Source organism: Capricornis sumatraensis, chromosome 10, assembly GCF_032405125.1.
Source record: "Capricornis sumatraensis isolate serow.1 chromosome 10, serow.2, whole genome shotgun sequence".
Lineage (NCBI taxonomy): Eukaryota > Metazoa > Chordata > Mammalia > Artiodactyla > Bovidae > Capricornis > Capricornis sumatraensis.
In genome coordinates, this window is record NC_091078.1 from 35979749 (window position 1) to 36003539 (window position 23791).

General features: G+C 38.0%; 1 protein-coding gene across 1 annotated transcript in view; it reads left to right on the forward strand.

Annotated features, from left to right (window-relative positions):
* ERO1B (endoplasmic reticulum oxidoreductase 1 beta) overlaps positions 1–23791 on the forward strand; it is a 60272-nt gene that overhangs the window by 2470 nt on the left and 34011 nt on the right. Inside the window, exons 2-5 of the mRNA XM_068981972.1 lie at positions 9302–9421; positions 17301–17384; positions 21940–21981; positions 23337–23419. Coding sequence (XP_068838073.1) covers positions 9302–9421; positions 17301–17384; positions 21940–21981; positions 23337–23419 — 329 coding nt within the window. The remainder of the gene's footprint in view (positions 1–9301; positions 9422–17300; positions 17385–21939; positions 21982–23336; positions 23420–23791) is intronic.

Sequence of the window (23791 nt, forward strand, 5' to 3'; positions counted from 1 at the left end):
GGATGACCCAGGATGAGATGGCTGGATGGCATCACCGACTCGATGGACATGAGTTTGAGTGAACTCCGGGAGTTGGTGATGGACAGGGAGGCCTGGCGTGCTGCGATTCATGGGGTTGCAAAGAGTCGGACACGACTGAGCGGCTGAACTGAACTGAACTGAAGACGGTAACAGTGCAAACATGTTTTTCTGACTTTAATCAGACACTTTTTTTCATGACCCTATGGTGTTCTGAACTCCAGAATGCCTGAATACTTAGTTTCTTTCCCCGTGTGAATATTTTCTAAATGAATAATAAAAATAAAAGGGGCAGACTTTTAGTTTGGGAGGGTGGGATGTTAAAAATGCACATTCTGTGGGCCCACTACCAACTATTCTGATTTAATGGATCTGGATGTGATCCAGGAGTCAGCATTTTAAACCAGGCTTGCAAGTAACTAATGTAGTTATCCTTTTAGCTATCTTACAACACCACTTGGCAATACTTGAAATATATACTGGCAATCTACCAGACTTATGAAAAGTATATTTTCTAAACTGTCTTTGATAAAATTATTTTCTAGTTATTAGTGGGCTATTTCTTTTTGAGTAGTGTTTACATTTAGATATTTTTCTAAAGTTCTTTTTTTTCCCTCATTTCTCTTTCTTTTTAGATAGTATATTTTAATTGTATACTTTCTCACCAATTTAGAAGCTTCATTTTAGGTTCCTATCACAAATTAATGTGTATTAATGTTTTATAATTGCAGGTGTACTCTAAATGTTATTATATCCAAATGAATATATATGATTTAAATTTCATTATGTTCAAATGAATATATGTAGCCCAACAGTTAAGGATTTGTGCATATTCAAGGTTCAGTTCAGTTCAGTTCAGTCGCTCAGTCGTGTCCGACTCTGCGACCCCAAGAATCGCAGCATGCCAGGCCTTCCTGTCCATCACCAACTCCCGGAGTTCACTCAGACTCACGTCCATCGACAGTGATGCCATCCAGCCATCTCATCCTCTGTCGTCCCCTTCTCCTCATGCCCCCAATGCCTCCCAGCATCAGAGTCTTTTCCAATGAGTCAACTCTTCGCATGAGGTGGCCAAAGTACTGGAGTTTCAGCTTTAGCATCATTCCTTCCAAACAAATCCCAGGGTTGATCTCCTTCAGAATAGACTGGTTGGATCTCCTTGCAGTCCAAGGGACTCTCAAGAGTCTTCTCCAACACCACAGTTCAAAAGCATCAATTCTTCGGCGCTCAGCTTTCTTCACAGTCCAACTCTCGCATCATACATGACCACTGGAAGGTAGCATGTGCCAGAAGTCCTCAAAATTGAATACATATGGTTTTTGTTTCCAGTGGTACTTTCTCATATAGTATTCCATCATACTTCAATATGTAACATGTTTAAAAATACATTGTCTCATTTCATTTGACACATCTTTCATGCAGTGAGGTAACTGACATTCAAAGAGCTTACAGGATTAAAATTACAGGTTAAGTAAGTAAAGGAGAGTATCTTTCTGGTCTATATAGTTGCATCTCAGTATGCTTGCTTCTTTGTGGTATAGAAAGTAAAGGGAGACCCAGGAAAATACAAAGGTGGAACTAAGCCAGTTCTTTCTCTACTCTTTCATTCACTAACTTGGAAGAAAACCAGTAAAGAATAAAAGGAAGAATTAATTTTTTTTCTGCTTTTATTTCCTTTATTTTTTTTTGTAATAATTTTTTTCCTTTATTTTAATTTACAATACTGTATTGGTTTTGCCATACATTGACATGAATCAAGAATTAATTTTTTGAAGAATATTTCTGTTCACAAGTAAGCATTTGTACAACACATACCCCATGTTCTTGTAAATGAAATGCAAGTGTGCTTTGTATTGTGTTGGCCAAAGTTTATTTGAATGAACTTTTTTCCAACCTTGAGTATGATAAAACACTAGAAACAAATCATAGTGCATACAAATGATGTAACAAGTTAATCTTCCCATAAAGAAGTAGCTTCATATTTTAAATTTTTTCTAAGTGCATTTCTGAGCTGGCAAGAAATCAAAGTATATATAAAGCCTCCCCCAACCCCCCAAATGGAAAGCCAGAATTTTGAGACTCAGTGCTGCTTCAGTGCCGTTACCCTGACGACTTCCCCTGAACTCTGAAGACCTTGAGCTTCTGTTCTGACAACTGTATGGAGTCATGTAAACAAGAAATAAAACCCATGTCTGCCCAAATAGAGGGAAGTAAAAGGGGCCCTCACCATAAGCTTGGGCTCCAAAGAGCTACATCTTAAATATAAGGGGAAATGAAATCCACCACATGTAAGGGGAAAATGAACAAACTTGCTAGGGGAAGAGGGGGAAAAACTGCCTTGAGAATTTGTAACCATGAGCTGGGAAATTCATGCTACCTGTACTGGGAAAATCTTCAAGTGGAAAATTTAATTTGTAGCAATCTCAGGTTGGTGTGCTCTGAGTTTACAGGTAAAAACAAATATCCATCCCCTCTGGAGGGCTTCCCTGTTAGCTCAATGGTAAAGAATCTCCCTGCCAATACAGGAGATGTAGGAGACATGGGTTCATCCCTGGGACAGGAAGATCCCCTGGAGAAGGAAATGGCCACACTCCAGTATTCTGACCTGGGAAATTCCATGACCCAGGAACCTGGTAGTCTACAGTCCATGGGGTTGCAAAAGAGTCAGACATGACTTAGTGATTAAACTACCACCATCATCATCCCCTCTGGAGGAATTCATTGTCTACACAGGCCCTAAAGAATTTTTGAAGATAAAGTGTCAAGAAAAATAAGCTAATAGTCAAAAATCACAGAACACACAAAGGCAACATGAACGTGATATTTAGAAATACAGATTATAGAAATAGGTCTGTAATAAGCGTAGATTTTTTTCAAATAATCAGGTATTATTTAAAATCACCATGTTTAAATGGGGCTTCCCTGGTGGCTCAGACGGTGAAGTGTCTGTCTACAATGCAGGAGACTGGGTTCAATCCCTGGTTTGGGAAGATCCCCTGGAGAAGGAAATGGCAATCCACTCCAGTACTATTGCCTGGAAAATCTCATGGACAGAGGAGCCTGGTAGGGTACAGTCCACGGGTTCGCAAAGAGTTGGACACGACTGAGCGACTTCACAAGAAAATGTTAACACCTGAAGGGAAGAGATTTTTGTCTTTTTTTTTCTTTTATTTCTTCTAATGTTACATCCCCAGTACTTAGGACAGTACAGGGCTTATGTTAGGCCCTCAATAAATATATTGGATAAATGAATAAATGAATGGAAAAAAGTGCAAATAAATTATCCAGAATGAAGCTCAGAAAGGTAACAGAATAGTAAATGTTATAGAGAGCTTAAGAAACATGAAGAATAAAATAAGACGGTTTAGTATGATGAGTTCCAGAGGTTAAAATAGAATAGGGAAAAAGCAATATTGATTACTACATTGAAAAAGACAACCCAATAGAAAAATGAACAAAAGATATGAACAGAAATTTTGCACAAGCAGAAAGACAAGTATTTTATAAAACATTAGAACTTTGTACCTCATTCAGTTCAGTTCAGTCGCTCAGTTGTGTCCGACTCTTTGCGACCCCATGAATCGCAGCATGCCAGGCCTCCCTGTCCATCACCATCTCCCAGAGTTCACTCAGACTCACGTCCATCGAGTCGGTGATGCCATCCAGCCATCTCATCCTCTGTCGTCCCCTTCTCCTCCTGCCCCCAATCCCTCCCAGTATCAGAGTCTTTTCCAATGAGTCAACTCTTCGCATGAGGTGGCCAAAGTACTGGAGTTTCAGCTCTAGCATCGTTCCTTCCAAAGAAATCCCAGGGCTGATCTCCTTCAGAATGGACTAGTTGGATCTCCTTGCAGTTCAAGGGACTCTCAAGAGTCTTCTCCAGCACCACAGTTGAAACGTATCAATTCTTCGGCGCTCAGCCTTCTTCACAGTCCAACTCTCACATCCATACATGACCAATGGAAAAACCATAGCCTTGACTAGGCGGACCTTAGTTGGCAAAGTAATATCTCTGCTTTTGAATATGCTGTCTAGGTTGGTCATAACTTTCCTTCCAAGAAGTAAGCATCTTTTAATTTCATGGCTGCAGTCACCATCTGCAGTGATTTTGGAGCCCCCCAAAATAAAGTCTGACACTGTTTCTACTATTTTCCCATCTGTTTCCCATGAAGTGATGGGACCTGATGCCATGATCTTTGTTTTCTGAATGCTGAGCTTTAAGTGAACTTTTTCACTCTCCTCTTTCACTTTCATCAAGAGGCTTTTTAGCTCCTCTTCACTTTCTGCCATAAGGGTGGTGTCATCTGCATATCTGAGGTGATTGATATTTCTCCCGGCAATCTTGATTCCAGCTTGTGTTTCTTCCAGTCCAGCGTTTCTCATAATATACTCTGCATAGAAGTTAAATAAGCAGGGTGACAATATACAGCCTTGATGTGCTCCTTTTCCTCTTTGGAACCAGTCTGTTGTTCCATGTCCAGTTCTAACTGTTGCTTCCTGACCTGCATACAGATTTCTCAAGAGGCAGGTCAGGTGGTCTGGTATTCCCATCTCTTTCAGAATTTTCCACAGTTGATTGTGATCCACACAGTCAAAGGCTTTGGCATAGTCAATAAAGCAGAAATAGATGTTTTTCTGGAACTCTCTTGCTTTTTCCATGATCCAGCGGATGTTGGCAATTTGATCTCTGGTTCCTCTGCCTTTTCTAAAACCAGCTTGAACATCAGGGAGTTCACGGTTCACATATTGCTGAAGCCTGGCTTGGAGTATTTTGAGCATTACTTTACTAGCATGTGAGATGAGTGCAATTGTGCAGTAGTTTGAGCATTCTTTTGCATTGCCTTTCTTTGGAATTGGAATGAAAACTGACCTTTTCCAGTCTTGTGGCCACTGCTGAGTTTTCCAGATTTGCTGGCATATTGAGTGCAGCACTTTCACAGCATCATCTTTCAGGATTTGAAACAGCTCAACTGGAATTCCATCACCTCCACTAGGTTTGTTCATAGTGATGCTTTCTAAGGCCCACTTGACTTCACATTCCAAGATGTCTGGCTCTAGATTAGTGATCACATCATCAAGATTATCTGGGTCGGAAGATCTTTTTTGTACAGTTCTTCCATGTATTCTTGCCACCTCTTCTTAATATCTTCTGCTTCTGTTAGGTCCAAACCATTTCTGTCCTTTATCAAGCCCATCTTTGCATAAAATGTTCCCTTGGTATCTCTAATTTTCTTGAAGAGATCTCTAGTCTTTCCCATTCTGTTCTTTTCCTCTATTTCTTTGCATTGATCTCATTAGTGCAAAAAAAAAAAAAAATCAGATATCCTTTACAATTTTTTCTCTGTATTTATGAACTTGGATTTGTTGTCGTTTTCTGTTTAGACTACATGTGGAATGTGAGATCATATAGTATTTATCTTTCTCTGACTTATTTCACTTAGCACAATGTCTTCAAGTTCCATCCATGTTGCAAATGGCCAGATTTTTTTTTTTCCATTACCAGCTGTATTGTGTATATATCCGACATCTTCTTTATTCATCCTTCAGTTGATACCTAGGTCACTTCCATACTTGGTTATTGTAAATAATACTGCAGTGAACATGGGGCTACATATATCTTTAAGTTAGTATATTTGTTTTCTTCAGGTGAATAACAAAAAGTGAAATTGCTGGATTTTGTGGTAGTTCTATTTTAAAGTTTTTTTGTAACCTCCATACTCTTCTCCATAATAGTTGTGCCAATTTACAGTCCACCAGCAGTGCACAAGGGTTTTGTTTTCTTTACATCCTCACCAACAGTTGTTACTCTGGTCTTTTTGATAATAGCCATTCTAACAGGTATGACATGATATCTCATTATAGTTTTGATTTTCATTTTCTTGATGTTGGTGATATTGAGCATCTTTTTGTGTACTTGTTGGCCATTCATATGTCTTCTTTGGAAAAATATTTAGATCCTTAAATAAAAATATTTTCCCATTTAAAAGTACTTTTACTTATTCATTTATGTTTGGCTCTGCTGGGTCTTCATTGCTGCTCAGGCTTTTCTCTAGTTGCAGTGCCTGGGCTTCTCATCGCAGTGACTTTTCTTGTTGAAGGGCATGGGCTCTAGGGTTTTCGGTTTTGTTCAGTAGTTGTGGTGCAGGGGCCTCGTTGCTCCTTTGCATGTGGGATCTTCCTAGAGTGGGGTTGAACCAGTGCCTCCTGCATTGGCAAGTGGATTCTTAACCACTGAGTCACCAGGGAAGCCTTCACTGCTCATTTTTTAATCAGATTGTTTTTTGCTATTGAGTTATGTGAGTTCTTTATATATTTTGGATATTAACCCCTTATTAGATATGATTTGCAAATATTTTCTTCATTTCCATAGGTTGTCTTTTCTTTTTGTTAGTGGTTTTGCTTTGCTTTACAGAAGCTTTTTAGCTTGAGTTAGTCCTACTTGTTAATTTTTACTTTTGTTACCTTTTAATTTGGTATCAAATTCAAAAAGTCATCACCAAGACTGATGTTAAGGAGCTTAAAATCTGTATTTTCTTCCAGTAGTTTTATGGTATCAGGTCTTATTATGTTCAAGTCTTTGATCCATTTGAGTTAATTTCAAATGCGTGTGCTGTAAGGTAGTGGTACAATTTTGTTCTTTTGCATGTGGCTGTCTGTCTGGTTTCCTCAGCATTGTTTGTTGAAAAGACTGTCCTTTCCCCATTGTATATTCTTGGCTCTGTTGTCATATATTAATTGACCATATATTCATGGGCTTCTTTCTGGGCTTTTTATTCTGTTTTGTTCTTCTGTGTTTGTTTTTCTGCCAGTATCATACTGTTTTGATGACTATAGGTTTGTAATCTAGTTTGAAATTGGGGCACATGATGCCTCCATCTTTGTTCTTTTTCATGATTGCTTTGACTATTCTAGGTCTCTTATGGTTCCATACAAATCTTTAGGACTGTTCTATTCTGTAAAAATGCTGTTGGAATTTTGACAGGGCTGTATTGAGTCTTTATCCTGCTTAGAGTATTAAGGACATTTTAACAATATTTTTCTAATCCATGAGAATGGAATAGTCTTCTGTTTATTCAATATTTTCCATCAGTATATTATAGTTTATAGGCATTTCACCACTTGGTTTATTTTTTCCCTAGGTATTATCTTATTCTTTTTGATGTAATTGATTGTAAGTGAATTATTTCTTAATTTCTTTGTCTGATAGTTTGTTATTAGTGTATGGAAACACTGTACACTATTTTCATATATTGATTTTGTGTCCTAGAACTTGCTGAATTTATTAGTTCTAACTGTTTCAGTGAATGAAGTCTTTAGGATTTTCTGTATATATCATCTGCAAATAGAGTTTTCTTCTTCCTTTCCACTTTGGATGCCTTTTTTTTCTTTTTCCTATCTAATTTCTATTTTAAAAAACTTGGTTATACACAAAGTTTTTGTTTTAATAGTAGTATTTAAGAGTTAGAAATAAGTACATGGTAATTTTGTATACCTTACTCCAACCCCTACCACAAATAATATGTTTGTAAATGCTGCAGTTTACTAACTAAAATCCAACAATTTAAGAAAAATTTGTAAGAATGAGCACTCACTCATTCTTACTGGGTAAAGTATTTTTCAAGCCTAAAAAGCTTTTTGGTATGTATTTTGTTTCCTTTTTCCCCCTATTATTATTTAGGGACCTAGAGTGTAAATGGGACACATTTACACTCCCAAGGAAAAAGCATGAGACAGAAACAACTAGAAAGTTTCCATTTTTAAAATCATTCTTTGCATATATTACACCTGTGGATCACATGAATAACCTTTAACAGGCTGAATTCCATTTTTGTTTTTAAATTTTAGTTTTAATTGTGATAATTGTTTGTTCCATGCAATTGTGAGAAATAATACATAAAAATGTCATTTACCCTTTATCCAGTTTTTCCCCAGTGGTAACATTTTGTAAGGGCTTCCCAGGTGGCACAGTGGTAAAGAATCTGCCTGCTGATGCAAGAGATGCAAGATATGTGGGTTTGATCCCTGGGTCGGGAAGATCCCCTAGAGTAGAAAATGGCATCCTACTCCAGTATTCTTGCCTAGGAAATCCGAAGAGGAAATCGGCAGAGGAGCCTGGTGGGCTATGATCCATGGGGTCACAAAAAGTCAGACATGCCTGAGCACATACACACATTTTGTAAGCATATAGTGTAATATTATAAATAGAGCACTGACAACGATGTAATCATGTATGTTCATTTCACTTGTCTCATTTGTGTATCTGTGGATTAGTTCTATACCTTTATATCACATGGTATGAGTTTGTGTGTCCACCACTGCAGTCAGGATACTGAAAAATGTCATCACTGCAAGGATCCTTTCTGCCCGTTTGTAGCCACACCTACCTCCTTGCTTCCCTACTCCAACTCCCATCCCCTACTCCAGTCCCTAAGCGCTGGCAACCAGCAGTCTGTTTTCCATTTCTAAACTTTTGTCATTTCAAAAATGTTATATAAATGAAATCTTGTAGTATCTCATCTTTTGGGTTTGACTTTTTTTTTTATTTAGCATAATTCCATAAAGATTCATCCAAGTTGTGCATGTTAATGAGTACCATTTTTAAATTTAGCCAGAGAATGTTTTGTGGAATTTTTCGACTCTGAATTCACTTTGTAAATATTAATTTCTCTTCTTTGATTACTGTGAGTAGTCGATAAGATCATTTAATTTAAAATACAATAGACCTGGGACTAAGTCTTATGTCTACTTTGGAAAAAATTATTTTAACCTTACTAAGCTTTAATTTCCTTTTATGTAAAGTGAAAATAGTGCCATTTCATAAGGTATTTAAAGGGTAAATGTGTTAACATATGTAGTGCTCTTAGCATCATGTCTGTTATGAAAGGGTTCCTTGAATGAGACTCTAAAAGAAAGGTACAGTTACTGCGGCAGTATTATTACAGGCTGTGATTTCTAGGTTAATCTTGGAAGTAGTTGCCTTAGTATTCCAGTGACTGTTTGGATTCTGTATATGTTAGACAAGGGTGAGAGTATTCAATACCTTTCTTTTGACCACTGAATAACAATGTTTATTTTTTCCGAATGGGTATATGTAATCCTTCTGTTGTTTTTTTTATTTAACTGACCATTGTAAAACGTGACAGCTTTAAATGTTATGTGTCTTAATCAGCAAATACTGGCTAAGTTGAAGGCATAATTTATCTTATTACATAATAGTACAGATTTGCTAAAGTTGAAACATTAATTCACATCTTTTCTATTATATATTTGTTTTTTTCCCTAGGTCACTGGAGTCTTGGATGACTGCTTGTGTGACATTGATAGCATCGATAACTTCAACACCTTCAAAATCTTCCCCAAAATAAAGAAGCTGCAAGAACGAGACTATTTTCGTTATTACAAGGTGTGGTATAACTTGATTCCATTGGTCCTGAAGATTTGTCTATAGCTCTCTATAGAGGTGACTTTTATAACTCTTTGGAAAATCCTTTTGTTTCTTCTCAGCACTCCGTGTATATCCTTTATCACTGGACTGTATTAACTCTTGTAGTGAAAGCCTGTTAGTCTTTTTGAACATTACGAATCTGAACTCCCTTCCTGTGTTTGGGGAATTTCTCACTGGTCAGTTTGGGTTTTCAGGCGCAAAGACTCATTCCTCTCAGATGTTGAAAATACCTGGGACTTATTTTGTCCTCCTCCCTTGGGACTTAGGCTTTGTCATCTAGACACACTTACCCAGGCTTTAAGTTGTGCAGTTGGCAGTGTTGTGTGCTATCAGTGTTAGAGGTGCAAAGTCCCAACAAATGTATTTGTTGGGTGGCTCACTGGAGGAGTGATAGAACGGCCTGAGGACGTAAGCAGAACAGACTGCAGCATTGGGTCTTAAGTCTCAGAGCCCACTCTAGACCTTCACACAACAGCCAGTGGTAGCTTCAAGGCATAGCAATAACGCAGATTCAAAGGAACAATAGTTAAAAGCCGCTGTTATACTTTTTTGCCTCTACTCTTGCTCTCAGTATTCAGTTGGGTTTATAATTTCTTTAATTTTCATTTTTAGTTTATTTTTAATTATCTTAGCCTTTTAAATAGCTTTGAGGGTTAAAGAATATACTATTTGTGAAGTTTTAAGTTGTACAGAAAGATACCAAAGTAGAGACCTAAAGATTTGGGAACCCGTCCCCTTTTCCCATCAGCACCAAGAATATACAAAAAGGTGGGTATATCTCCTCAATACAAAACCCTTTAGAGATGCAGATCCCATAAACTTATTTCAAAAAGAAATCTATGCCTAAGCAAACTCTTCTAATATTTTAGACATTTTTCATACGAACAACACAGGTTAGAAAACCTTCTTCTAATTCCTAGCCCTAAATTTATGTCTGTCTGCATTTGTAACTGCTTTCTCTTGCTTCTTTTCTATTACTAGGCTTACCCATATGAAATTGTTGCTTTCAGAAGCTGGAAAGGTTGACTATTGCCTATTTCATATGGTTCAGTCTATTTCCTGTGTTTAGTGAACGAAGTGTTCCTTCTACCAAAGATCATCCCTTCACGGAATGTCCAGATCACATCTCCATTCAAAATGTCATGGCCTCATTCTTCCACTCCTCCCTTTTTGGAATTGTTTTTACTGTTTCTGTATCCTCACCCATCTGGTCAATAATAAGCACTAAAATATTCAAAAACATGGATGAATATCTCATTTAATCATTTATTACACTGGAATCCTGTTAGGTCAACATCATCCACATTTTCCAAAAGAGATACAATGTTTTACGTACCCTAAGGTAGGGTACTTTTGTTGGCTTACAAACAAAACAGAAGTTTTATTAAGAAATGTGAGGCAGCTCACAAAATTGAAAGATAAGCTAAAGAAGCATATTTCAGGTGAGACAGAAATTATAGCAGGTATTAATGGCCATTTGCTTTGTGATACCAAAATTTTGAATTAAATTAACCATTTCCCCATATTTTTATATTATACAAGAGTCAGATTTCTGGGAGGAAAGGTCTAAATTGGTCTTGGTAGGGTTACGTAGCCCTACCCCTTGACCAAAAGACAATTTGGTTAATAGTTCTATTTGTATTTGAATATTTGCAAACTGTTTCTCAAAGGAAAATTAGGGGACGTTACAGAAGGAGGAAAAATGAAAGTCAGGTAGGCAGAAATAACAGTGTGCTTGGCTAGCCAACATACAGTTCATCCTTATGCATGTGATTTAAAAAATGTTCCAACTAATATATTGAAATTACTCTAAATGTAACCACAATGTATTCAGACCCTCTTCCAGAGGAGAGTAATGTAATAATCTAGTTAATCAGTTAGTTTCAAGTCTAAGATGTTCCGGTGCTATCTACTCTTCGAATTCTGTCAACATACGAATTAAAAAAAAAAACAACAGGAAAGCTAAGAGAAGAGGTTAATTTTAAACACACATACATAGTTTTGATTCATCTAGCAAGGAAATACAAGTAGAAGAAAGAGCCTAACCTCTGACAGCTGATCAGTTGGCTGCTGTAACTGGTATTTATATTTTCTGTCTTCTACTATCCATTCCATTCCTTTATTTACCAAATATTTATCAAATTACTTTGTAGCAGAGTATATTCTAGGTGCTGTGGATACAATAGTGAGTAAAACAAAACCTCCAAACTTATGAAACTTTTTATTATGATTACAGAGACAAACCTTGAACAAGTAAAAAATAAAATATAATTTCCTGTGATAATGTCAATGTTACGGAGGAAAACAAAGCAAAATAAGAGAAATAATAGGGGTGGGGAAGGTAGACAGCCCTGTTTTACAGAAGATGGTCAGGAAAGGACTGTTTGAGCAAAGACCTACCTAAGGTGAAAGAGTAAACCATGACAAGATCTGGAGAAAGAACGTTTTGGGGAAGGGGAGTAGAACTACGTGTATAAAGGCATAGGGTGTTTGAAGACCAGTATAGCGGGAGGAAAGTGAATAAGAGGGAGAATTGGAGAGGTAGTTAGGGGCCTGATCTATTTATTTATTTTAATTAATTAATTAATTTTGCTTTACAATATTGTATTGGTTTTGCCATACATTGATTTGAATCCACCATGAGTGTACAGGTGTTCCCCATCCTGAACCCCACTCCCACCTCCCTCCCCATCCCATCCTTCTGGGTCATCCCAGTGCACCAGCCCCAAGCACCCTGTATCATGCATCGAACCTGGACTGGCAATTCGTTTCACATATGATATTTTACATGTTTCAGTGCCATTCTCCCATATCATCCCACCCTCGCGCTCTCCCACAGAGTCCAAAAGACTGTTCTATACATCTGTGTCTCTTTTGCTGTCTCGCATCCAGGGTTATCATTACCTTCTTTCTAAATTCCATATATATGCTTTAGTATACTGTATTGGTGTTTTTCTTTCTGGCTTACTTCACTCTGTATAATAGGCTCCAGTTTCATCCACCTCATTAGAACTGATTCAAATGTTCTTTTTAATGGCTGAGTAATATTCTGTTGTGTTTATGTACCACAGCTTTCTTATCCATCCATCTGCTGATGGACATCTAGGTTGCTTCCATGTCCTGGCTATTATAAACAGTGCTGCGATGAACACTGGGGTACACGTTGTCTCTTTTGATTCTCGTTTCCTCAGTGTGTATGCCCAGCAGTGGGATTGCTGGGTCATATGGCAGTTCTATTTCCAGTTTTTTAAGGACTCTCCACACTGTTCTCCATAGTGGCTGTACTAGTTTGCATTCCCACCAACAGTGTAAGAGGGTTCCCTTTTCTCCACACTCTCTCCAGCATTTATTGCTTGTAGACTTTTGATAGCAGCCATTCTGACTGGTGTGAAATGGTACCTCATTGTGATTTTGATTTGCATTTCTCTGATAATGAGTGATGTTGAGCATCTTTTCATGTGTTTGTTAACCATCTGTATGTTTCCTTTAATACTGGACCCTTAGATGAAATAGTATGTGTGTGTGTGTGTGTGTGTGTGTGTGTTGTGCTTAATCACTCAGTCGTGTCCAACTGTTTGTGACCCCATGGACTATTGCCCGCCAGGCTCCTCTGTCCATGGGATTCTCCAGGCAAGAATACTGGAGTGGGTTGCCATTGCCCTAATCCAGTAGATGTTGAAATAGCACCTACTGTGTCATTTACCTGGAGGAGGCAATGGCACCCCACTCCAGTACTCTTGCCTGGACAATCCCATGGACGGAGGAGCCTGGTAGGCTGCAGTCCATGGGGTCGCTAAGAGTCGGACACAACTGAGCGACTTCACTTTAACTTTTCACTTTCATGCATTGGAGAAGGAAATGGCAACCCACTCCAGTATTCTTGCCTAGAGAATCCCAGGGATGGGGGAGCCCGGTGGGCTGCCATCTGTGGGGTTGCACAGAGTCGGACACGACTGAAGCGACTTAGCAGTATGTCGTTTAATATTGGACCCTATTGGCCAATAGAGTTGAACAAGAAGAAGCAACTAGAGGCATAAAATTCTTAAAAGAATAAATAAAGCTATCTCCATGTGTAAATGACAAAAGTAGACCTAGAAAAGTAGACCTGCTGCTGCTAAGTCGCTTCAGTCGTGTCCGACTCTGTGCGACCCCATAGACGGCAGCCCACCAGGCTCCCCCATCCCTGGGATTCTCCAGGCAAGAACACTGGCGTGGGCTGCCATTTCCTTCTCCAGTGCATGAAAGTGAAAAGTGAACGTGAAGTTGCTCAGTTGTGTCTGACTCTTTGCGACCCTGTGGACTGCAGCCCACCAGGCTCCTCCGTCTAGAAAACTCTAAATAATAAATTGCACACAAATAATAAAAAATACATTAAGATAGCAGGTTATAAATTTAATATTGAAAAATCAATATCTTCTTAAATACGAACAATGTTAGAAGATATAATGGAGATGAAATCCCCATTACATTAGCAAAAAAGATAAAATATACAGGAATAAATCTATCAAAAAATACAGTTATTATTTCTAAAAGAAGAAAGCTTCAAGACACAAAAGTAGGCTCAAACAAATGGGCAGATGTCTTTTGTAGCATAAAGACGTTACCTCTCCCCCAAGTTGTGGTTCAGTCCTTAAATTGTGTCTGACTTTTCGCAACCCCATGAACTGTAGCCCACCAGGCTTCTCTGTCTCTGAAATTCTCCAGGTAACAGTACTGGGGTGTATTGCCATTTCCTTCTCCAGGGGATCTTCCTGACCCAGGGATCAACTCTGTGTCTCTTGCATTGGCAGGCAGATTTTTGACCACTGAGCCACCTGGGAAGCCCCAGAGTTAATATATAAATTTAATGTGATCCCCCCAAAATAGCAGTAATTTATTTTTCTAGAGCTGGACAAGTTGTCACAGGTTAAGTTCCTGGGAAGCTGACTCTGAGACTGTGTTTAGTGTCCAAGAGGTTAATTAGGGGCAGCTCTTGGAACCAACAACGTAGAGAAGGAAAAGGAAGGGAGACATCAGGACTGGGCAAAGGGGGAAATAAAGCTGTGACCTCAGGTGACACTTTAGGGGGAGTTCTTAATTTTTTGAATTTATTTATTTACTTTTGGCTGTGTTGGGCTTTTCTCTCATTGCAGTGAATGGGGGCTCCTCTCCAGTTGCAGTGCTCAGGTTTCTCCTTGTGGTGGCTTCTCTTGTTGCTCTTCTCTGGAGCTTGGGCTTCAGGAGTTGTGGCTTGTGGACTCAGTAGTTTCAGCTCCCGAGCTCTAGCCCTCAGGCTTAATAGTTGTGGTGCACCGGCTTAGTTGCTCTGAGGCATGTGGGATCTTCCTCGACCAGGGATCGAACCCGTGTCTCCTGCATTAGCAGGTGGGTCCTTTACCACTGAGTCACCAGGAAAGCCCCTATGGGGAGTTCTTAAGATAGTACAACCAGAGCTGTCCCTACTTCAGAGGGATGTCTAGCCCTTTATTTCCTTACACCAGTCATTGGATGTAGTGACATTGTGCACAGTGGCTCTCAGCCAAGGTTGGCTGCCTGCAGTGTTTCCAGGGCTGGGATAAGAGGCCCTTTCTTCCTGAAGGGTAACCTGAGCAGCCTGTTGCAGTGTGTGCACAGCCTACTCCTTGCATTTTGTATTAATTATCTATCACTCTGTAACAGATTAGCCTAAAACGTAGCAACTTAAAATAGCAAACTGAGAAGGTGCTATTGGAGGAACCCTCAAGGGAATGAGAAAGCAAGCCTTGTGGCTATCTAAGGAGCAACAAGAGTCAAGGCTCAGGGACCACGGTGTGCTTCATGTATCTGAGGAACAGCAGGAGGCGGCCAGTGAGCAAGGGTCAGGAACCTAGGGAATCAGCCCATGGGAGGGGCTCTCAGCCTTTGAATTGGACTTGTGTTTTGAACTGACCTGATTTTCAGAGTTATCTGTGTGGGGTGAGAGAAGAGTTAGGGTGATCCAGGATTTTGGCCTGAAGAACTAGAATAATGGAGTTGGTATTTACTGAGATGGCAAGAATTACTACAGGGCAGAGCACAGTTTGCGGTGTCTTAGTACATTTGAGATGTCTGTGCCTGTCCTGTGGAGGTGTCAGGGAGGAGCTAGATTTACAAGCCAGCAGCTCAGGGGCACCTGCAGTTTCCAAGGGTGCCAGGTGATTTTAAGCTTTTTTGCCTTCAGACATCCTGATGCCTCTGCCTAGAAATCTTTTTCTCTAGGAAACTTGTAGTCGTAGCCATTTTACCTGTTGCCTTAGAGGCCCTCCTGACATCCCATAGGCAGAGTTCACCGCTTTCTCTTCGTGTTGCCAGCTTCTACCTGTTTTTGCCTCTTTCTCTGTAAATTTGGGTATGGCTTACCTCACCTCACGTTTAATTTATTGAGGTGTCTATTATATGTTGTAGATACTGGGTTAAAATAATGAACCAGGCTAAATCCCCATTCTTACAGTGAGGGGTTCAGACAATAAGCAGATAATGTTCAGGTAGTGATAAATGCTATAATGATACAGTGTGTAGGGTGCATACTGGGCACTACTTTAGAGAGTCTGGTCAGAAAGGTCTCTGCTGAGGTGATCTTTGAGAGAACCAGAGTTGGACACGACTGAGTGACTGAACTAAACTGAAGGAGGGGAGGGGGTTGAGCCGTAAAAGATCTGGAGGAGCCACAGAAAAAGGCCCTGAGACAGGAAGGAGCTTGGTGTGTTCCCAGCCAGAAGGCCATTGTGCCTGGAGGTCTGTGGGAGGAGACAGGTTAGAGAGGTGGTAGGAGGCCAGGCGATGGAGGGCCTGTGGATTTAAGGTGATGGGAATCTGTGGGACGGTTTTGAGCAGGGCTTGGTATGCTCCGAATTGTGTTTTAAAGAGCTCCTTGTAGCTCCTGTGTTAGAGACTAGCGAGCAGTAGATGCAGGAAGACTTGCAGGAGTCGGGGCAGGAGTGGGTGGTGACAGGAGAGATGGTGAGAAGTGAACAATGAGTTGTTTGCAGGGGATAAAGGAAAGGGAGGAAGTAAGAATAAAGCTTTGATTTTTGGCTTGGGCAATCCATGTGGAGGTCCTATTGAATTAATGCCTTCCTATTTAGGTTAGAATATGAAAACCGGAGTTTGTCCCTGCTGAAATGTCCTGCATTGTGTTGCCTACCTCTCCCTCATTCCCTGCCACTCCCTGCCTTCCCCTCTAAAAGTCAGTGAAACTAAGTCAGCTTCTCAATTCCCGGAACTGTCCCAGTCGTGTTACCTTTCCATACACACATTTCCACCAGCTAAAACACCACCTCCTCAGATGTCTCCAGCCACCAGCCCGATATTTTCCATCAAAGAACTCTGGATTTTCCTTTGTAGCACTTGCCAGAATTTGTAATTAAGTAAACACTCAAATAGATGATTCCTGGTTACCCCAGAAGACTATAAGCTGCAGGGAGGGTGTGCTTTTTCTGCCTCTGGAGCCTACACAGCGCCTGGTGCAGAATGAGTGCTCAGTGCACGTCTGTTAAGGGAGTGGGTGCCTGGGAGAACCTGGTCAGTGGGTGATGGTAAGGAGATGGGAGACATTATAGAGTGGTCCTGTAGTGCTTTCCAGGTTCTTCAGATGAGCATTGTGCTTGGACTTCATTCCTTTTTGAAGTGTCAGAGGACTAATAGCATTTATTTTTACAAATTTATATTAGACCTTGGATGTCTGAAAAACTTGAGTGGTTTTAACTTCTGAGCTGTATAAATGCCACAGGACACGAAGCTTTCTTTTCACCACCAGGTCCCTGGTGCCCAGCACAGTAATACTTAGCACTGTAAGACTGTGACACATGTTGACTAATGCTCATTCATTCTTTCTCTCAAGGTTAACCTGAAACGACCGTGTCCTTTCTGGGCAGAAGATGGCCATTGTTCAATAAAAGACTGTCATGTGGAGCCTTGTCCAGAGGTAAAATAAATTTTTTGAAAATCAAGAAAAGAAATGCTTTCTCTTAGGCTTTTAGATAAGAATGAACTCTACATTTTAGGCTTATATCCAAGCATTTGGACTTGGCATCAGATTCATATGCCCTCAGCTTTCTTCTTTTTAACCAGATTATGGAAGATTTAGTCTGTACTTGCCACCAAGTACACTCATGTATCCAGTGATGTTGGTGACTGGATGTAGAACTAGAGTCCGATTCTAAAATGGAGGCCTATTCTAGGGCAAGATCTACAGTTAGCTGATACATCATGCTTTATTGAATCTGCAACTTGTTTCGTGGGCAAAGAAAATGCTACTGGACCTTAAATTTCAAATTTAGAGTGGGAATTAGAGTGCAAAAAGTTGGAAAATTCAAAGCTTGGAATTAGATCTTCACTTGGTCTCGTTACATTGGGAGGAAAAAGGGCTGTACTTATTAGTAGGGGAATTCTACATTTCAGACTTTATTTTTTGACATCTAGCATTATTAATTATATTCCTCTTTGGCAGTTTCTTGCTGGGAAAATCCCATGGACAGAGGAGCCTGGCTGGCTACAGTCCATAGGGGTCACAAAGAGTCGGACACGACTGAGCGACTTCACTTTCACTTTTGACAGTAATTAGTTAGAAGCTGTATTTTCATTTTACTTTTTTTGTTCTATTACCTAAAATCAGTTAGTCTAGTTTTTACCTTACAAACAGGAAAAAAACATCTGAACCAATGTCCTTTCTAAAGGGGAAAATTTTTTTTTAATTATTCACATGTTCCTTTAAGAATAAAATGTTTTAACTTTTCAGTTTGAAATAATTTCAGATCTACAGAAAAGTTGCAAGAATAGTACAAACAATTCCCATTTCCTTTTTATCCATATTTTCCCAAATGTTTTTCTGATTCTATTTCTTCTACATAGTTGATATTCTACTGCATAAAGAGCTTTTCCTTTATTTATTGTATGTTTATGTCAATATGGACTTGAATTATTATTTTAATTTAATATCATTACTATCATTATGATTTTTAATAACAGCTTTATTCAGACATAATTGCCCTACCATAGAATTCACTCATTCTAAAGTGCACAATTCAGTGAGTTTTAGTATATTACAGAATTGCACAACAGTCATCACTATCTGGTTGTAATACATTTCACTACCCCAGAAAGAAACCTTACCCATGAACAGTCATTCCCTGTTTCCTACTCTCTCCTGCTGGAAACCACTAATCCATTCTGTCTTTATGAACTTGCCTATTATGGACACTTCATGTAAATAAAATCATACAGTATGTGATCATTTGTGACTGGTTTCTTTTGCTTAGCATAATGTTTTGAAGGTCCATCCATGCTATCGTGTGTGTCAGTATACTTCATCCCATTGCCGAGTAATATTCCACTGTATGGGTATACCTCATCTTGTTTATTTATCAGTTGATGGACATTTGGATTGTTTCCACTTTTTGGCTACTATGAATAATGAATAAATATCCAGGCACAGATATTTGTGTGTACGTATGTTTTTCAATTCTCTTAAGTGTACTTTGGAGTGAAATTGCTAGATCATATATAGTAACTTTAACTCTTGAGAAATTGCCAAACTGTTAACCATTGTGGCTGCATCATTTTACATGGACTCTAGCAGTGTATGATGGTTCCAGTTTCTCTACATACTTGTCAACACTTACTGCTGTCTTATCATTGCTTTTTTTTTTTTTTGGTGTGGGCTTTCTCAAGTGGAGGCTGTTCTTCATTGTGGTGCATGGGCTTAGAAGCCATGACTTCTCTTGTTGGGGAGCACAGGCTCTAGGTGTGCGGGCTTCAGTGGTTGCGGCACACAGGCTCAGTAGTTGTGGCCTATGCGCTTAGTTGCTCTGCAGCATGTGGAAGCAGGTGGAATCTTCCTGGACCAGGAATTGAACCCATGTCTGCCGCTTTGGCAGGCAGATTGCTGTCCACTGTGCCACCAGGGAAGTCCTCTGTATTATGTTTTGTTTTAGCCGTCCTTAAAAATGGCATCTCATTTTGGTTTTGATTTGCATTTCCCTGATATCAGGTATCTTTTCAGGTGCTTGTTAGCCATTTGTATATATTCATCAAAAGCATGTCTGTTCAAATACTTTGCCCATTTTTTGAGTTGCCGTTTTATTGCTGAGCTGTAAGAGTTACTTTGCACAGTATGTGTCTCTAAGTTGTTTCTGTGTTAAAATATCAGTTTCTTATTGTCTGCAGTGGATTATCCTCTGTAGTCTTAATTTTTTTTTTTAACTTTTTATTTTGTACTGGGGTAAAGCCAATTAACAATGGTGTGATAGTTGCAGGTGAACAGTGAAGAGACTCAGCCATACATATACATGTATCCATTCTCTTCCAAACACCCCTCCTATCCAGGCTGCCACATAACATTGAACAGAGTTCCATGTGCTGTACAGTAGGTCTTTGTTGGTTATCCATTCTAAATAATAGAAGTGTGTACATGTCCAGCCCAACCTTCCTATCTCTTCCCTCCGCCCTATCCCCCATAAGTTCATTCTTTTAAGTCTGTTGAGTCTTTCTATTTTGTAAGTTCATTTGTATCATTTCTTTTTAGAGTCCACATATAAGGGATGTCATACAGTGTTTCTTCTTCTCTGTCTTGTAGTCTTAAATTTCTAATAAAAATAAGTGAAAATGTTTATTTGCATGTAAATCGCCAACATAAGAAATCTAACACAAGTATTTAAAAATTTGTCTCTTCCCTTCCCAATGCCATCTTCTTTCATTTCTTTCTGGAGATAAAAACTATCCCTTTATGTTGGTTCTTTTAACTAATGTGGGGATATTTGTATTTCTCTCTCTTTGAGGGAGAATTTAGTAGGCATTTCATATTGAATCCGAACTTGTCATGATACAGAGTTACAATTTGCATTCCATAATTTGAAGTCTAATTTAATCGTGAGGCTCACTTAATTTTGTAATTTGCAGACTGCTTCATATTGTTAGGGGCAATGGCCAGGTTTATTTCATGTTTGATTTTAGTTATTAGCTTTACATTTGTCATTGCTGTTAATAATTCTCTTTTGTGGTTTTTATGTTACACATGACTATCATCTGTAGTGCCTATCCGAATATTTCTCAGTAGCCTGTATTAAGATTCGCTTAAGTCACAAGTTACTGTATTTAGCATCAAACCTTTTAAAAAGCTGCAAGTACACTTTTATTTTAGCGTAGTATGTGAGTTAGAAGACAACAGTGAGAGGGCACTTTTGATAAGTATTCCATACTTTAAATTCAGGGTCTTATAACTGTAACTGTTACATTTGGCTTGAGTTATAGTTTTCTCTCTTCTGCCCTCTATTAATGGTACTAAAAACATTGAAATTATAAAGTATTGGCAGCAATTAATGTTTTAACTACATCATCTCTTTGTTCATTGGGGAAAAATTTCTTATCATTTTTGTTACTTACATTCTTCAGCCTGACAGAAAAATATTTATTCTGAAAATTTGATTAAGTTGGAAACGTGAAAAAGTTTTAATAGGTAGTTTGCAATTAATTTGATAATCCATAGATTCAGATGTTGGAAATCAGTCTCCTGGTATGATCTGAGGATCAGCCCGAGACTGTCTGCTTTCAGATATGATTTTTATTTAAGATTGTGTTTGATAAACCAGTTGTAATAATTCATAGATTTATGCTTGAGATGAATTATTGGTTTTACAGAAAAGATAAACCTATATACAGTTCTTACTGTATATAGTAAGAACTGATGCAGTTCTTACGTTGGTAAACCTTAGTTTAATCATGAACCAAAGAGCTTACTCTTTAAAAAAAAAATTATTGAAGTGTGGTTGATTTTGTTGTTTAGACATTACGTCGTGTCCACAATGTTGATAATTTCTGCTGTATAGCAAAGTTACTCAGTTACTTATAATACTTTCTTATATTTTTTCCCATTTTGTTTTTTCATAGTATGCTGAATTTAGTTCCCTGTGCTATACAGTAGGGCCTTGTTGTTATCCATCCTACATACAGTAGTTTGTATCTCCTAACCCCAAACTCCCAATCCTTCCCTCTCCCACATCCTTCCCCTTGCCAACCACAGTTCTGTCAAAGAACTTACTCTTGCTTTTTAGTATTAATTCAAAATTATCTAAACTTTAAATGTCAACTTTGACTAAAACTTTTAATTGAATATAATAAATTTCAAATAATTTTGAATTTTTAAAAAGTTGTTTCTGTGGAAAGAAAGTTTATGGAAAAAGTGATTTTGCTAGGGTCTTTTTGAACCTAAAAATTATATAAACTATTATTTACTATGTTGAGAGTTATTAGAGCTGATTATGACAACCTTTGTCTTTTAGTTTTCTGTACTGTGATTTACAAGCCTGTACATTGGGGTAGTTCTTTACCTTTCATCTCAAGAGGTAGTGTGAAAATGAAATTTGAATGAATGTATATTTTCTCCTCATGGCCTTTGAATTAGGATAATGGCATTAATAATTTATGAAAAAAATCTCAAGAAATATAAAGATCATTTTCTAAATTTTTACTGTTGTTCTTTTAAGAGTAAAATTCCAGTTGGAATTAAAGCTGGAAATTCTAATAAGGTAAGTCACTTTTCTTCATTAAATATTTCTGCTTTACGTAGTGAAACTTGCCCCTTACTGCTTGATGTGGTTGCAAAAGAGAACCATAATATGGTTAGCTGAGAACGGACACGTTTTTGCCTGAAAATCCCAAATCCCTAATTTTGTATTAAGTCATGAAGTGTAATATATTCTTACAATTAAATTATATAGCTTCTTTTGAAATACTTTAGTTCTGTTTTTAGAACTTCTAGAAGAACTATAAAACATAACTACAGTGTCAGTTTACCTAATCAGCAGGTGTTTTATCGGGCATGTTTTTACTCCTCTTTTTCATACCCTGTCTCTCTGCTTCCTAATGCTTTTGCTCTCCATTTTGTTCTTATACTCTCTACCATTTGCAGTCTTTTGTGCTCACCCTTTTTTATGTATTTTTATTTCAGATCTAAAATAAATAGTATAAAGATAATTGAAATTCCGTCTGAACTCTGTCCCAGTCCCATTATATAATATTATTTCCTCCCTCCTTAGAGCTAGCCACTTTGCTGAAGTTGTCATGTATCCTTCTGTGATACTTTTTATGTTGTATTATTCATGTACCTACAAGTAATATATAGAACTTTTACTTGAAATTTTTAAAACTTTAAAATAAATTTATATTTTGTGTTTCTTCAAGTTAAAAACATTTTTTGCTTAATAGTTTTACTCAGTATTGGCTTTAACATTTTGTCTCTGCTGATATATGTAGATTTTGTTAATTTCAATAGCTGTAGAATACTCAGTTGTATAGATATTTGTATAATTGTGTGACTAGCCATTCCTCTGTTGATAGACATTTCAACTGTTTTCAGGTTTTTGCTATTACAAACAATGACGCACTGGCATCTTTCTCTTTCGTCGAATTGTGCACATATGTAAGAGTTTCTTTAGGTCTATATTTAGAAGTAAGATTGCTGGGCCAAAGGGTATGCCTATCTCAACATAATGAGAGAGTATCAAATAACTTTCTAGAGTGATTCTTGTTTTTAAATGTTGCTTTGGATATAGATTCAGCAGTAGGACTGCTGGCTCAAGGATTTATTCATATTTGCAGCTCTACGTAAATATTAAGTTACTTTCTCAAGAGTCTTCTCAGTTCACATCATCACCAACATACCACTGCAAATTGCTACATTTTAAATGTCTTTGCTTACTTATTAGGTGGAAATTTGTGACTTATTTTCATTTGTATTTCTTCTCTGTGTTAGGGATTTTGATGATAGGACGTATCTATATTTAGTATATATTATCATTGACAAATTAACTCTTCTGCCAGTGGAAAATGAAATAAAGGTAATAATTGTCACTAAACTTACTTATTCTGAACTTCCTTTCAGTACTCAAAAGTGGCAAATAATACCAAAGAATTAGAAGACTGTGAGCAAGCTAGTAAACTGGGAGCAATTAACAGCACATTAAGGTAAATTTTATTTTAGTAGTGTTAAGAAAATATTCTCTTGTTTAAATTATTTGCATTAGAAATCTTTGATTTTTTTCTTGTGATTTTGATTAAACACTAGTTTCAACTAATTTTTGAAAGGAAGAAGTTATTCTTTATCCTAAATTCCATGATAGCTTTCCTTCTTCTTGTCTAATTTGTTCTTAAATTTCTGTCATCAGTAATAACTATGAAAAATGAAAAATTCAGGCAGTTTCTCAGCTAACAGGGTTTATGGGTCATTCTTTCTGATTATTATAGAAAAAGAAACTTGAATCTGTAAGTTTTTTTTAAACAGTAATTCATTGTGGGAAGGAGAGGGCGAGATGATTTAAGAGAGTAGCACTGAAACAT